This window comes from Carya illinoinensis, chromosome 9 (genome assembly GCF_018687715.1).
Source record: "Carya illinoinensis cultivar Pawnee chromosome 9, C.illinoinensisPawnee_v1, whole genome shotgun sequence".
Taxonomy (NCBI): domain Eukaryota; kingdom Viridiplantae; phylum Streptophyta; class Magnoliopsida; order Fagales; family Juglandaceae; genus Carya; species Carya illinoinensis.
In genome coordinates, this window is record NC_056760.1 from 11,891,727 (window position 1) to 11,908,352 (window position 16,626).

Below are 16,626 nucleotides of genomic sequence, written 5' to 3' on the forward strand. Positions count from 1 at the left end.
AGATTTGTGTAGCAAGCATCTTATGAACTTTCTGTACGAAAGTCCAAATCAACTGCAAGATCAAGACTCAGTACTACTGAGAAAGTTATAAACAGTGATAAATTAAATGCCACAGGAACACCGAACATGCCAGTACATATGTTTCAGTCATTATAGTTTCCATGTGAGGTAAGCACGAGCTGAAGAGATTCTGTGATCAGTTGATGATAAACCATTTCTTTTTGTCTGTTCACAATCTAGAGACAAAAATATATGAGGGTAAGTGGGGACGTTTCAAAGCAAGAAAAGTCCAAAATGTTTTACGTAAAACCGAAGGAACGCACATAGAATGGCATCTCTACTTTTTTAAAAGCTGAGAACCTCTCACATAATGTTGAAGTGAGCTCGATCGTATAATATAGGACTAACTCATGTTGGTTGTAATATTTTTATGTGTAGCGATCTTCAGGGTATTGATTGAATTAAGCTCCTGCATCAACTTCTAAATCAAGATCATCAATGTCATCCGCTTTGCAGAAAAGTCTTCTTGCTCTTCTCCTTTTGATCCTTGCTCTTCAAACATCTGGTAAATTAATCATCCTTGCCTTTCCCCCATTAATTGATACATATGCAATATTTGGTGCATGCTGGCCTGCTTTGGTACTATGGATAGACACTTTCGATTGATCTATGCCATGAAATATGAATACAATGAATTACCACATTGGAAGGGTCATTGTTTTGTGGCGCTGAGCTTTTAATCGCAGATCATTAGTTTGTCTTAAAGCTCACATAGATAACATGATAAAATTGCAAATCATCATGATCTAACGATGTGTTTAATCCTGAACTTTTGTTTTTTGATCCCCCTAAAACTGTTAGATGGGCAATTTGTGGAATGGTGCATTGCTGACGAGCAGACCCCAGATGACGAGCTGCAGACGGCTCTGGACTGGGCTTGTGGAAAAGGAGGTGCAGACTGCAGCAAAATACAAGCAGCACACCAGCCTTGTTTCTTACCAAATACAATAAGGGACCATGCCTCTTTTGCGTTCAACAACTATTACCAGAAGTTCAAGCACAAAGGAGCTACTTGCTATTTCAACGCTGCTGCAATGATCACGGATCTTGACCCAAGTAAGTAAGATGTCTACTAAATATACATCGATCTGATCATCAACAGTTTTTCCTGATCTGAATGTCTAAAAGTTTCCCAAAAATTAATGAAATCTTGCATGCTTTTAGTTCAATCCAGTTAACATTGATCATGAATAGTATAGATCAACAGAAGTTGAGAATACATACATAAATACATACACGAGTGGGAAAGTTAATCATGTGACTAAAGGTGCGTAAACCACGTGAAACTTTTGAACATATGGCCCATACGTAATCTATATCTTAGAACTGATTTTGAAGAAGAAGCTTGAGCTACAATATTTTTCTTTTCTTGAGCAAAAGGGCTATAGGTGATCGTGAGAAAGAATATATAATAATTAAAGAGGTACATGAATTCTATATATATATCATGTCTCCTTTTGGTGCATGGATCCTATTCCTATATATGCATATATATATCTGCCTGCAGATCGAAGTTAATTTGATCTCATGCGTATGGACATTATAATATATGTTATAATTAATTGGTCAAATGGAAAATCATGTAATGATGATATTTTCCTTATCTTTGGTGACAGGTCATAATTCGTGCAAGTTTGAGTATCTTCCATGAATGATCATGATTAAATTAAAGCATCGGAAATTCGCGGTGATTCATAATATATAATTATTAATTTAGGTTGCTTTGATGCTGTGATATATTGATAATTATAACGATTAATTATATGTTGCAAAATGTTATTCCCGAATTAATTAATTAAGTAATTAATAGCATTTGTTTCGTTTGTGCTAATTGTGATCCTATATTTATATATTTTTATAATTTCACGTTTCTTATACAATATGTGTTGATATGATATTTATAAATAATAAAAGAAGCTAGGAAGACGTACGTACTACGTATATATCATTCATTCCCCATTTAGAAACAGCTTGGTACACATGTTAATAAAAATATAAGATTAAGGGCTTTTTTGGATATTGAGATTATAAGATATAATAGTTTTAGATGAAAATTAAAAATTGAATAAAATATTATTTTTTAATATTATTATTATTTTAAAATTTATAAAAATTTAATTATTTATTATATTTTTTATAAAAATTTAAAAAATTTATAATGATAAGATGAGATAATTTTTAAATTTAAACAATCTAAATCTACGCCAAATACATGACCTACCACATCAACTTAGATAATAAATTAGCACTCTAAACATATTTTTTTAAACTTACGTAATGCTGACATACAAATTAGGATCATCCAAAAATTATGGCCAAAGTGATAGCGACGCATCCAATCCCCCAAAGGCTGGTGCAATTTTCCATTGCGGCTATCAGTCCCTTGCCATCCCTGTCAACCCAACACACGCCCCCATCTTCCGCACTCGTTGAATTCAGTGGAAAGATGGGATATATAATGCAACCAAAAAAAAAAAAAAACAGGTAAAAATATGGGAGATGAGAGGACATTTTGTTTTATTAAAAAAGGTAAATCGTATTACACAATATATTTCATAATATATGTTATAAAATAATGATATTTTTGTAAGATAATGTTATATTTGTAAGATATCTTTGTTTGGATAAGTTATGTTAGTTGTGACGCTCCGACCTCTCACGTATGAATAAGTAGAAATTGAGTTGTCAGGATTAAAAAAATAGGGTCATATCGTCACGCATCTCATAACTAAGTGTCAAGTGTATGTATATGTAATACGTGTACAACAAAATAACGCAACGGATAATAAAAGTTAGTCGATTAAATATCAGAATTTATTTAAAATACAAACTTGCCTAAACACAAGCGTATCAAAATATTATAAATTTTCAATAACATCATAAAATCAAAATACATAATTTAAAGGCAATGAAATAATTTCCAAATAATACAAGTAAAACTCCAATCAGTTATCCGGCGGAACCACCTCCTCGTCATCTGCATCAAAATTTATAGTTCAAAAGACGGTATTACAGATAAGTAATAATCCAAACAACCCATAAGATGAAAATACATTAAAGCCACAACAATATGCATGAACGTGATGTCATATGCATCAGATCCGAAAATAAACATTTTTAAAAAATAATCATTTTCCAACACATGCCAAAAATTCCATTTTTGACCCACAATATTTTCTTTAAAACATTTCATCGCCATTATCTCAAATAATAGCCCAAAAATCTAATCTCGTCATTTTCTCAAAAAATGAATCAATAACCAACTATCAGAACACTGTAGGCGGGAATTACAAACGGGAATCTACCATCGTCCCTGCTTACCACCATCCCTACAACTCCGTCTGTAGGCGGGAATCGCAGGCAGGACTCTACCACCATTCATGCTTACTACCATCCCTGCGCGTGCACTGTAAGTAGAAATCACAGGCGGGATTTTATCACCGTCTCTGCTTGCCACCATCCCTACAGTGAATCTTTATCAAACCGTTCAATCAGTTCATTTCAAACACATATAAAATCATTTCTTATATAAAAATTCAATTTCCAAATATGCATATGAACATGCATGCAATTACATGAAAACCTAGTTTTCATTTTATAAACATCAACATGTGTGTACTATGCAGTGTATGACACAAATCAATATCCAATAACCAACAAATTCTAACATCAACCCATCACACAAATATCTTCATCCTCAAATCCATTCAACCCCCGACTCCTCAGACTCAGTCCGACATAATCAAGCAATCATAGTATATTGTTAAAACAAAAATATATTTAAATCTTAAAGGAAGTTTGAAAAATACTTAGAGCGTTATAAAATATTTTCCGTATGATCACAGAGTTGCAAAAGGTGGCGAAAAGGCAACGTCACAATGCAAAATACACTGTGGCCATGGGTCACAACATACCCAAATTTCAACAGAGAAAAACGAAGAATATGGAAAGCTAGGATATGATTTAGAGATGTTGGTGAAGCTAATGGAAGTGACGGTTGGCCGTTGGTAGCTGCCCAAACGACGGTGGAAGGCCAAATCGGAGAAACGTTTGGTTGAGTTTCATCGGTGACAGATCGGACCTGGGGTTGGATAGGTTAGGTAGTTGGGCTGCCGGTGATGATGTGGTGAAGAAGTTGTGGCCAACGGTGGAGGCTCGATGGCGCGGGGAGCACAAAACTATGGCCAACGGTAGAACTCGTGATAGCTAACAACAACGTTTGGGGGGCTGAAAATGGAAGGGTGAGGTCAACCCCGGTCAAGTCTCTAGACAATAAGTCATCTGCGCCAATGGTGGTCTTGTGATGACCGGATTCTTGTTCCTCTCTTACTTGGTTTTCGAGCAATGGTGGTCAAGATGACCACTTGAGTATGGTGTGGTTAGGTGTTTGGGCAAAGATGGTTGTATGGAGTGATGGAAATGGACAAGGAATTGTGGTGAGTTCAATGGTGATGGGCGCACGGCACTAGAGTAGGCTAGGGTTGGCGCCACTTGGAAGATGGGATATAGGGTTTGAGAGATGTATGATGGACGGTTAGGATGGAGGTTTAGGGTTTTGCTTGACTTGAGGAATTTTAAGAATTGAGTGATTTTAGGGATCGGGTGGTTTGAGTGATTGAGTGATTTGAGTGGATGGAGTATAGGGTTTTGGGAGGATTCCTAAGTGATAGGAATCTTTGAAGATTTGGTGGGGCTAGTTTGGTAAGTCAAAGTGGACTTGAGAGATTTAAGGGAGGAGAGATTTAAGGAATTGAAGATGATTAGCAATTCCTTAAATCAATGGATGAGGGATTTAAGGGATTGGAGATGATTGACAATTCCTTAAATTAAAGGATGAGGTGTATGGCCGGCTATGGAAGGAGAGTTTGGTCAATTAGGATTCCTAAATTATAGGAACCTTAATTGACAAGATGAGTGGGTGGATTAGGCAATTCAAATTAGCCAAGGATTGCCAAAATTTGAATTCAATTCTCAAAAGAAGTGAATTTCGGTCAAGGCTAAAAAGATGGAGTAAACACTTTATGGAAAGTTGACAAACACAAGTGTTGAGAGATTTTATGGATTGGATGGATTGGAAGAGCAAAAAATATGAAGAACACTCAAGAACAATGAAAAACACTCAAGAACAAAAGAACAAACTTATGAACTTGAATGAACAAAAGCATAAACAATACTAATTCAATACTTGATTCACCAATTGCACAAGAATTGAATAAATCTCATATATTGAAGAACTCAACTTGGATTCACGAATTGCACTAAGTTGCAAGAACAAGATAAATGAATCACACCTATTCACGAATTGCAATGTGTGATCCTCTCTTTGGGATTCACGAATTGCACCCAAAAAGCCCAAGTGCAAGGCACCGGTTTGTGATCTCTCAAACAATAGTCTTCCCTCTAGGAATTTGCTAAAAGATTCTAAAGCAAATGAAAGATATCCTATTTATAAGCAAAAAAAATTAGAAACCCTCAATAGGTCCCTTGAAAATAAATAACTAAATAAAATTAAATAAATAAAATAAATAACATGATAGTGGTCATGGACCAAGGCTAGCCGTGGCATGCATGGCCCATGGTGGGCTAAGCGGGTGCACGGCGGTCTTTGGGTTGGTCCATGGTCAGGTGGTGCGGCATGGCTCACTGATGGTGAGCCATGGAGGTGCACGGCATGGCCTAGGTGCTGAGTCTTCAAGGTATGGGCTGGAGCCATGCACTGGGTGGCATGCCTGGTGGGCATGCCACTAACCTGCTCTGCAAAGCACGGGTTAGAGCCGTGCGCTGGATGGCATACCTGGTGGGCATGCCACTCGCCTTGCTGAAGTGTGGCTGGGTGGGCTGGAAGTGCCGCACAAGGCCTTGCTGTGCATGGGTATGCGCATGGGCCACACGGCCCACCATGGTGCGCATGGGCGTGCGGCGCCAGGCTGCGCGTGCAAGCAAGCTCTCACTAGCCACGTTAGCCCGCATGCTGGGCGCCCCGTGTGTGCCACCGCGCGGGCCAAGGCATGCATGCATGCTGGGCGCCCTGTGCGTGTTACCCCACGAGCCAAGGCATGCTTGTGGGCTAGCCAAGGTGTTGTCCTTGTCTCCTAAGGGCAGTGTCAAGGCTTGTCCCAAGGTGACTTTTGTAGGGGTTCTAACAGGGTGGTGCATAGCGGAGCTAGAAGAAAAGAAGTCCGCGACTTCTAGCCGTGGGTGACGGCTAAAGGCTGCACGGGGGTGGTCTGAAAATGGAGGGGGATGTTCACTGCCTAGAGGGAAAGAGAATGAGCCCGACAGTGAGAGCCACGGCGACGCGACGGTGGTGCTAAATGCTAACGAAGGAAATGAGTGGAGAGAGGAAGGAACAAGTCACATGCACGGGGAGAGAGAAGTACAGGAGGAAAGAAGAAAAAGAAAATGAGAAAAGAAAAAGAAGAGAAAAAAAAAAGAATGGAAATAAATGAGGTTCAATCCTCATAACTTGGATCAAGAAACTGATCCAACGAAAATTATTTTCAAAACAATAAATTAAATAAAATAATTTAAACGCATTAATTAAATAAAATAAAATAATAAAATCTCAAAAACACAATAATTTTAAAGCCCAAAAAATACTAATTTAAATTAAAAAGTAATTAAAATATAATATAAAAATAAATAGCAAGAAGGCATGTTAAAATAATTTCACAATTTAAAAATCATAAAATAATATTACAAAAATCACCTTTAATTTAAAATAAGAAAATAACTGTGACGCCCCCAAATTCCGTTTGGGATCGGACGGACATTTGAAGCGTCGCGACATGCAACACAAGGTTACCTGCCCCGTTCATGACATATAAGATGCAATATTCCTAACATGCATCTAACAATTTGCAATATTCGCAGCGGATAAATTTTTTTCTTTAGCAATACTATGCACCAAATTGAAAATATCCCAAATGCTTAAAACATACTTCATACATAAAAATCTATTGAACAACTAAGATCACAACACTAGTCCAAAATGGTTATGATCCAAAAAGTAGTAGAGATGCAACTCAATCGTACAAGTAGTAATTTACGTTAATTACCATATCAACATTTATGTCACACCGTCACTTAGTCAACTGTGTCCAGTTGATCAGCTCCTGATTCTCCTTCAGGTCCTGTAACAAGATCTACCATTCGGGGGGAATGGTAGTTGGGACTACCAAAGTGAGATTTGATTACAAATCTCAGTAAGTTAACAAAAAACTTCCACACAAGCTAATGATGCATGGATGACAGTAAAAGCATAAATGCATAATCAAATTCATAAGTAATTAAAGCATAACTTGGAGTACAACATAGCATAATTGACATAACTTAAATTGAAACATGAACTGAACTTGACTTGACATGAATTTGATCTGAAACTTGACTTAATATGAAAAATACATACTTCACAGTTGTTGTGGCCCCATGTATTCTACGTGTAAATACATACTCCACAATTGTTGTGGCCCCATGTATTCTACACAAACTTGACTTAACATGAAAACTACATACTCCACAGTTGTTGTGGCCCCATGTATTCTACGTATAAATACATACTCCACAGTTGTTGTGGCCCCATGTATTCTACATAAACTTATTCTTTAACTGCTTAAATACATACTCCACAGTTGTTGTGACCCAATGTATTCTACGTGTCACAATTGCTGTGTCTCACGTAGTGTATGCGTCACAATTGTTGTGACCCCATACATAAGTAATCAAGATGAAACGTGACTGGAATACGAAATGACTGAAGCCCTGACGTAACATAACGTGACTTGAATATAACTTGAAATATATGACCAACTTGAGATAGAAATATTTCGTAACATTGCATAACATATAATAGACAACATATTTAACATGACATACTTACAACAGTGAAAATTACATGACTTGACATACATGTAATAGATGGCATACTTAGCATGACGTACTTGTAAGGTACAGTAATACATGACAGAATATATTATATAACAGATAAAAATTGACGACAGAATAAATTCTGTATAATAGACAATTACGTGATAACTTGGCATCGCATGACATATATGATAACACACATACATACACTGTAGTTCCTTTACTTAGCACACATACATAGTAGACTGTTAGTAAGTTAAAAACTAACTTACCTCGATTTCCGCGTTTCTTATAAAACTTCAAGTGCGATCACGAGGAACTGTAATTAGTGATTCTAAAAGTTAGAACTAAATCACTAATAATTTGAAATATGGAAAATACTAACTTAAAGAGTAAAATTTTCATTTTACTCTCTACATGTGGGAAAATGACCGTTTGACCCATAACTTAAGGATTTTGCATACTAATTCCAAAAGTTTCCAAAATTTAGATTTCTCATGTAAATTTTGTCCTAAACTTAAATATCAACTCAGAAAAATTTAAAACAAAACAGAACTATGAAGAACACACTATGGCCGAAACATCCATATGTCATTTCCCTTGATTTTTGTTACAATTCCTTCAAATTTCAAAACTCATGCTTAAACCAAAATTTTGCAACAAACATCTTCCAATCCTAAGTTCAAAACCATACTTAAAACATCCATTTAGAAAAAACTAATAATTAACACCAAACTGTTTTGTAAAAAGATCCAAGCATTTGAATCACAAGTTTTAACCTTAAATCAAAACATCTCCAAGAATTTTAAAAATCAAATCTTACTTCTAACATATTCATAATATCATCCTAACATCAACCATGCTTTAAATCATCAAACTAAAGTCACCAAAATCACAAAATAACATTTGAAGTTTTTGGTTTTACACTTAGTCCAAAAACAGAAACTTTTTCCTCAACTAGTTTTGATAAATCTCTTGATCTATGACTTATAAATATATGATCTTCAAACCAAACTATCACATGGTTTAAAAAGAGGTCCTAAAACATATATAAGCTTCTAATTCAAGATCACATGGTTAGAAATTAACCAAAACATAAATTTAGCCAAGAATATCCACACTTTGGCTTATTTGAATATCTCTTTGCATAAAATTTCATATCTTTGAAACTAACATCAAATATCTTCAAAATAATAATATAACATGTATATAAGATACTTAGGATCCTCTAATAAAATTATTAAAGTCATTAGAATAGGTTTAGACCACCAAAGAGTTAAACTTTTTCAAAACAGAAACTGTTTTTCTTCTTCCAGTTTCTAAGTTTCTAAATCTAAGAAAATCTTTCATCAAAAGCTTTAATCATGCAAAAATCCTCAACCAATAGTCACATATACATGTTAACAATACTCCATAAAAATTTCGGACCAATATCTATCCATTAGCTTGGTCAAAAACTCTAAATTATAACATATTCTCGAATTTATCTCCCAGAATGACCTTTTTATAGTTTACACAATATTTGACTGACCAAATGATTTTCAAATGAGGCAAATAAGATATCCATGTAAACTAGACTCAAAAAGGAACAATTTATATGAATGAGACTTTATGATAAAACACTTAAAAAAGCTTCGAAATGGGTGTGCAAAAGACCTCATAAAAGCTGTCTGAGAGAGAGTGTTTGATATTCTTTCAATGGAAAGTGTAAATGAAGATAATTTCGTGGGGAGAGGTGGCTGGAGATACTTATAGATGAGATATGGAAGAGATGTGGCTGGAGTTGAGAGTTGAGTGTAATTTTCTCCTATCCAAAATATCTATAAAAGATTATCTCATAATATTCTATCCAATAGTATCTACAAAAAAACAAATTAAGATATTTTTATCTAATAATATCTATAAAATCAACTCAAAATATTTTTACCCAATAATATTCATGAAAATTACCTCAAGATATTTCTTTTTATCCAATAATATCTACAGTTTTGAACAGACGTTTTGTCCGAAAATATGAAAAAAAGTTATTGCGCCATAAAACTTTAAATAACCCTCCGAGTCTAATGACACAAACCATAAAATGGAGATATTACACTAGGCACCATACGCAAGTTGCAATTCCCACTCTCAATAGACTCGGTAATTTATTCATGAAAAAATCTATTCATCATCTCAATTCTTATCATCTTATCATCATTTCATGACGTGGTATTAGATGATAAGTTTACAAATAAAATATAATAAATAATCTTCAATCATCTAATACCACATCATAAGATGATGATTACTACTATAGTTTGGGTAAGCTATGCTAGGCACCATATGGTTTCTTTTTTCATACCCTTCATACCTCAAATTATGAAGGTTATTCGAGTATATTTCACTAATTAAAACTAGAGAAAAATACATTTTATACCCTCTATCTAATTATTGGAATTTTCTACTTTTCACTTAAATCTATTAAAATTGAACCATCAAAATGTGGGATAAGCGATTCGGCCGTCAAAATTATATCATGATATTGTTTTATATTTTCATTTTCCTAATAAACAAAAATGAGAGTTATCAGTTTTTAATATTTGAGAGTATAACATATCAGTTTTAAAAATCTGAAATATAGATTATAAAATTTAAACCATCAAATTAGATGAGATAGCAAGCTGCAACTGCCGTGTTGACTATAGAGAGGAAAAAAAGGAAATCAATATTTATTATGATTTGTCATTAATCACATAAAGCAAGCGTGGATTGCGCCAACATCATATTATATTTCGGCTATAAAATTTTTTTTTATATGCAAATCATTTTTACATATTTTTTATATATTTTATTAATATAATTGATTACATTATTTTTTTAATATAAAATAATTATTTTGATTAATTATATTAATAAAATATCTAAAAAATATATAAAAATAATTATATGTAATAGAACTCGTTAATACGGAATTCATAAAAAAAAATTAACTTTTTAATCGTAAATTTTATTATTTTTTAAAATAATTATATAGTATTTATATATTTCATAACTGTACGTAATATTATTTAAAAAAATATATATATAAAAAGGAAGGGCTATGCAATAATCACGTAAGCAAACAGATCACCTTTTGGATTTGAGTTGGGGGATCTCACCCAACCAGATTACTCTTCAACCCTGTTTAAGAAAGCGCATGACTTGATGAGTGACTTTAAAAAGGGTCTAATGGGGGCAATAATCGCATCTCATCATGGCAATACCTGACCCCAAATGGAACCCCACCACCAACAGCAAATCAACGCCAAAATGACCCACCTTAGTCATTCTCTGTTAATCAGCTTTGGCCTCCCATTGTTTTTGTTTCATCTTGCAAGCAACAAAACTTCTAGCATGTTTTCACACAAAGATGAGATAAACTCTCTCTATTTTTGTCCTTTCTGGTAGTGCCTTGTGCAGCGTGTAAAACAAGAGTTTTACTAAATATAAATATATTTTATATGCTAATTCACATATTGATAATTTTTTTATTTAAAAAATTTTAAAAGAAGAAGAAAATATCATATTTCATAAAAATTATTTTTATTTTTAATTTATATTATTTTATTAAATATATACTTTATATATTAAAATCGGTGTATGAATGGGTGAAACAATATACTTGCCCAGAAAATTTTTCCGCAAAAGAAATGGGGCATCATAAATTGCCCCACCTCCTTCAATCAATGAGAGCAGTAGCTTTAACCCCTCCTACCCGCTCACCTCGTCTGACTCTTTTTCTTTGGGACAAGAAACTGTTGCCTCTCCCTAGAAAAAAGAAGAAGAGCCCTCGGGCTATCGCTTTCCAAATCGACCTAGTAATCCCTAAATTTAGAGAAATAAATAAATAAAAGTTGCACAAGTGCAGAAGAATAAATGCCACTAAATTGTAGGATGAGGTGCCCGTCTATGCAGATCATGCATTTCTACGCTTTTCAACTTTGACCACTTGGCAGGCACTAAGATCCACCACCAAATATAAATTAAAGAACCCAAAAAAAATCAAGAAAAGGCAAAAGAAGTTGTGTTCGAGTAATTAAGTAGTGGAGTTTCTCTTGTGGGTGTTTGTGAACAATCTACAGAGGCTTTTCCTGTTCTCATCACTGTGAGTGAATCTTGGAAGGATGAGTTATTTGGGTGTTGGAGTTAGTCCCGGGAATGTCCCAGTGTTTCATGGCACAAAAGTGAAGCTTATTGATAAGAGGGTGCGGGTGGCAGAGTTGGTGCTGAGGTGTTTGATTTGTGGTCTGGGAGTTCTTGCTGCCGTTCTTGTGGTGACTGATTCTCAGGTCAAAGAAATCTTCTCAATTCAGAAGAAAGCTAGATTTATAGACATGAAAGCTCTTGTGTAAGATCTCTCAAATACCTCTCTCTCTCTCTCTCTCTCTGTGTTGATCTTTTAGGGTTACCATATTATAGTCCTAATCATCCCTTGATTTCCTGAGCATTTTTGCATTATGCATATGACCATGTAGGTTTTTAGTGGTAGCCAATGGTATAGCTGCTGCCTATTCGTTCGTTCAAGTGCTGAGATGTGTTGTGAGCATGGTTAGAGGCAATGTGCTGTTCAGTAAGCCCTTGGCTTGGGCCATCTTCTCTGGTGATCAGGTACATTACTTCACATTCCAGACTTCTTATGACCCTTTTACTCTTCACATGGCCATAGCATGTAAGAAAAGCTCAAGGCCACTGCCCCTGCTGTTGTTTGTACCTTAGATATGAACACAAGTATTATAAATAGGCTCTCAATGATCGGTGGACTAATCCGTCCTATTAACATGTTGATATCTCAACATGCTTGGTATTGAAAATATGCCAATGGTCTTTGGTTGGTTTGATAAGGGTATTTGAGATTAGCTATTTCCTTTTCCCCTGTTGAGAGTATGAGTAAACCCAGCTATGATCATATTGTACTTAACGATTTGCCAAATGTCATGTTCTGTTTAGTGTTGGATCTCAATAAAATGAAGACAACATTACATTTAGCGATGTTATGTTTGTCTACATTTGCTGCATGCGTGCCATTTTGCAGTAGCATAAGCATAGTTTGCATTATCTCTCAGACCGTGTCCCTGCAAGTGTCCTTTTTTTGTCAACAATACAACCGTCCATTAATTCTTAGGATCGGGGAGATGTTTCTTTTGTCGGATTTGGAATAATAAATGGAAACTTTCATGTTATTCATGACATCAATTAATTTTTTATATTAAAACCAACCTTCTCTATGTTACTAGAGAATATAATCTAAATGAATAAATCTACCCTTAGTTCAAATTCTGAAATACTCTACATCCCAATTAAAATGTCAAATTCTTTTCATAACAGGAGGATTCTTGTACTATGTAATGTGGTCTTGAATGGTGTTAGAGAATACAACCTAAACCTTAAAATTTACCCTTTCCTACTGAACGGCCTTCTCCTGAAATCGTCCAATTTTCACACAAATAATTCATTACTCTTCATGATCTAAATCAGGAATGTGATGCTATAAATGGTTGTAGAACTGTATTTTTGGTTGGGGCTCATAACTTCAAAGGTATAGATGTTGTTCAAGTGGCGTCCTGGACTCTTGGTCAAGATGTGATGGGCTTATGCATTTTTCACTACCCGACCGGTGCTACTAGGTGGGGAATGATGGTTCGCATGTTCATTAAATGATTTGCATAGCATTCCATGTGTCAAGAACATATAAGTAGAGATATGATAAATGTCTCGTTGTTTATCAAATTCAAATTGATGTGGTACGTATAGTTAAATTGTTCATTCCAGATTGGAGTGATCATTTTTGGATCCATGCCACTGGAAGAAGTGCAAAATATATGTATTCTTATTATTGCATTTCATCGGTGATTACTTGTTTGGGCAGGTGATGGCATACATGACCGTGGCTGCAGTGGCAGCTTCAGCACAATCGTCAGTGTTTGCAAAGTTGGGACAGCCAGAACTGCAGTGGATGAAGATATGCAATATGTATGGGAAGTTTTGTAACCAAGTTGGAGAAGGGGTAGCGAGTGCAGTAATAGTTAGCCTTAGCACGGTGGCCTTGTCTTGCGTCTCTGCTTTCAGTCTCTTCCGCTTGTATGGAGGTGGGAACAAGGGCAAGAGCAGCGCTAGGTGGTAGGTTTTGAAAACCCAATGATGTAAGTAAATTGACCTGCCTGTCACTCTTTTGGATCTTGTCCAATATGGTTTTGTAACTTGGAGGCCTATGGGCTCTCCTCCAATACATGCAGCAATAAGTTTAGGCTGTGGATTTCCATAAAACTTGCTTGTGTTTCGGCTCATTCAAACCCCAAATATGTAAGTGAATATATATGTGTTAGTGTACTGAATTGATCAATGGCCAATCAAAGAATAAATTCAAGTTTAGAATTTACTAGGAAATAACATTGCTGATGTGTGAACCAGCTGCAGAGAAGGAAAGCTAACTAATTTGAATTGTGGATGTGGAATTGGTCGCATATTCAACGAGCTTTACAGACATATTGAGCGTTGCCTTTTTATTATGCTGTTGCCTTTATCTTATATCTTTCAATGCGTCAATTTTGATAATTTTGAGTGTAAAATGTACAACTTCTAATGAAAAGACAGCATTAAATGCTTAATATAATATTGTCACTTGTCATATGAGCAGCATTGTACAACTAACATTTTATGTTACGTCTCTAGCCGAAGTGGACCGACCATGTAGAATAAACAAAGAATTAAAGAAGTTTGTATCCCGAATTAGAGACAATGATTCATCTTATCTTACATGCGAAACTCAATCACTAAGTATCAGAAGTTTGTAATTTTTCTGCATTCATTGGAGAGTTATTTAACCAAAATGGAGATTTAACCAAGAAGCCTTTCTACTTACCATTCATACACCGTACATCATATTTATTTACTTATTTTCAACGAAAGTAAAGGAATTCTTCTACTCATCATTTATACATCAGACATTTGGTAAGGAAAAAAAAATAAAAATATGGTATATGGTGTAGAGATAATGAATAAAATTTTTCTAATTCATGACACTCGTTTATGGGGTTGCAAAATATGCGTATTGATGCCTTAGCACCCTGTTTTGATAGGCAATTATCAGCTATCTTTATTTCTCTGTAAACAAGCTTCAATTAGATACCTACACGGCTTGACAGCTATTTGATTCAATCCCAATCTTCCCTTAGCTTGCTTCCAGTCTGCAAGGGCCTTTTACCATGTTTTTGCTTCAATCTACAAGAGTTTTTACTTCCGCCATCATGTTGATGCCTATGCCATAATACTCTGAGCAACCAGCAATCAAGCCCCATGTTGATTGCCCAGACTACAATCATGATCTTTACTCAATTTAATATATCCATCCCACTCTCAACCTCTACCATTCTAACACCAAGGTTTTTGGGGAGCTTGGTTGGAATAGGAGCTCCAAGCATCGATGCAAGACGAGAAAATTAGGCCGGCTTACTCTTTATGCCAAATGCCGAAGTGGTTTGTCAGAAATCATTTTACATTACTATTGCGACTAGATTTGATTTATAAAATTCAAATCTTTTAATTATTTACTATAAATGAAAGTGTAAGATTTTTCTTTAGGATCGAGAAAACTGACCAGTTCAATCAATCTAGACCGGATTGATTAAGGAACCGGTCGGTCTCTATGCAAAAAAGTAATGAACTTAAATTTTTAGTCTAGTCTTGAGGTAGGATTTTTTCACCATGAACTGACCAAACATAATATATATTATATATAAGTTTTTAAATAATTTTTCAAGTAGTTCTATAAATTAAAAGAAAATAATTATGTAATTTTATTTTAACTAGTTATAAGGAATTATTTAATTCTCTTCTAAATTAATTATTTATGCTTAGATTATATAAAAATTAAAGTTTAAGAATTTTACGACAAGGTATTAACTATTAATTATTTGTAGTACAAATATTATTAATATTTTCAATTTATTATACTGAATTAAAGTATTTAATTAGCTAAGTATATACTTACTTATTTAGACAATTTAGATTATATCATTCACTTAATTTTTTTTTTAGTAAATACTAAATGTACTCACTAAAAACTTACATATCTACAAGGCTTTTCATGATTTTTTTTTTCTTTTATTATGTTTTATTTATTTTTAAATGAAAGTGGTGTACATATGATAAAGCCACGTGGATATGTAAGTCTTTCATGACAATTAGCATTGTGTTTTTTTTATTATTATTATTATCATTTTATATAATTTTTCATCAAAAACTTAAAAAAAATGACTCGGACCAAAAATTCCCCATAAGATCGATTCAGTCCAGACTTTTGGTGGAAATCGATCCAGTCCAAAACCCTCCACTAAGACCAACCAGACCGGATCGATTATTCTTAATTAAAAATAAAATCCTACTTAATATAAATCACATTAGTTATCAGTTATTTTTTATTTGATTACACTAATAAAATAAGATAAAATGAGATATTTTAAATAGTAATTAATAAAATATTATTATAAAATCTTTTTTAATATTAATTTTATATTAAAATTTAAAAAAATTAAATTATTTATTATATTTTATACAAAAATTTAAAAAAATTATAATAATAAATTAAGATGAAATTTTTTATTTTGATTAATCAAACGGGGTTAAAGGGTGAACAGCTGGGCCATGGTCGACAGGTGTCATAATAGTTTGCAAATGCAACAAAAC

At 34.3% G+C, this 16,626-nt stretch overlaps 2 protein-coding genes across 2 annotated transcripts; both read left to right on the plus strand.

The window, feature by feature from the left end:
* The first annotated feature begins 329 nt into the window (after window positions 1-329).
* LOC122277291 (PLASMODESMATA CALLOSE-BINDING PROTEIN 5-like) lies at window positions 330-1,891 on the plus strand. The gene is made up of 3 exons (XM_043087242.1): window positions 330-565; window positions 862-1,116; window positions 1,677-1,891. Exons 1-3 carry the CDS (start codon window positions 499-501, stop codon window positions 1,709-1,711), a joined length of 357 nt encoding a protein of 118 aa, XP_042943176.1. The 5' UTR covers window positions 330-498; the 3' UTR covers window positions 1,712-1,891.
* A 9,766-nt stretch (window positions 1,892-11,657) lies between these two features.
* On the plus strand, window positions 11,658-14,328 carry LOC122274995 (CASP-like protein 2B1). Its single transcript, XM_043083887.1, has 3 exons — window positions 11,658-12,292; window positions 12,420-12,552; window positions 13,811-14,328. Exons 1-3 carry the CDS (start codon window positions 12,069-12,071, stop codon window positions 14,063-14,065), a joined length of 612 nt encoding a protein of 203 aa, XP_042939821.1. The 5' UTR covers window positions 11,658-12,068; the 3' UTR covers window positions 14,066-14,328.
* Window positions 14,329-16,626: the final 2,298 nt, after the last annotated feature.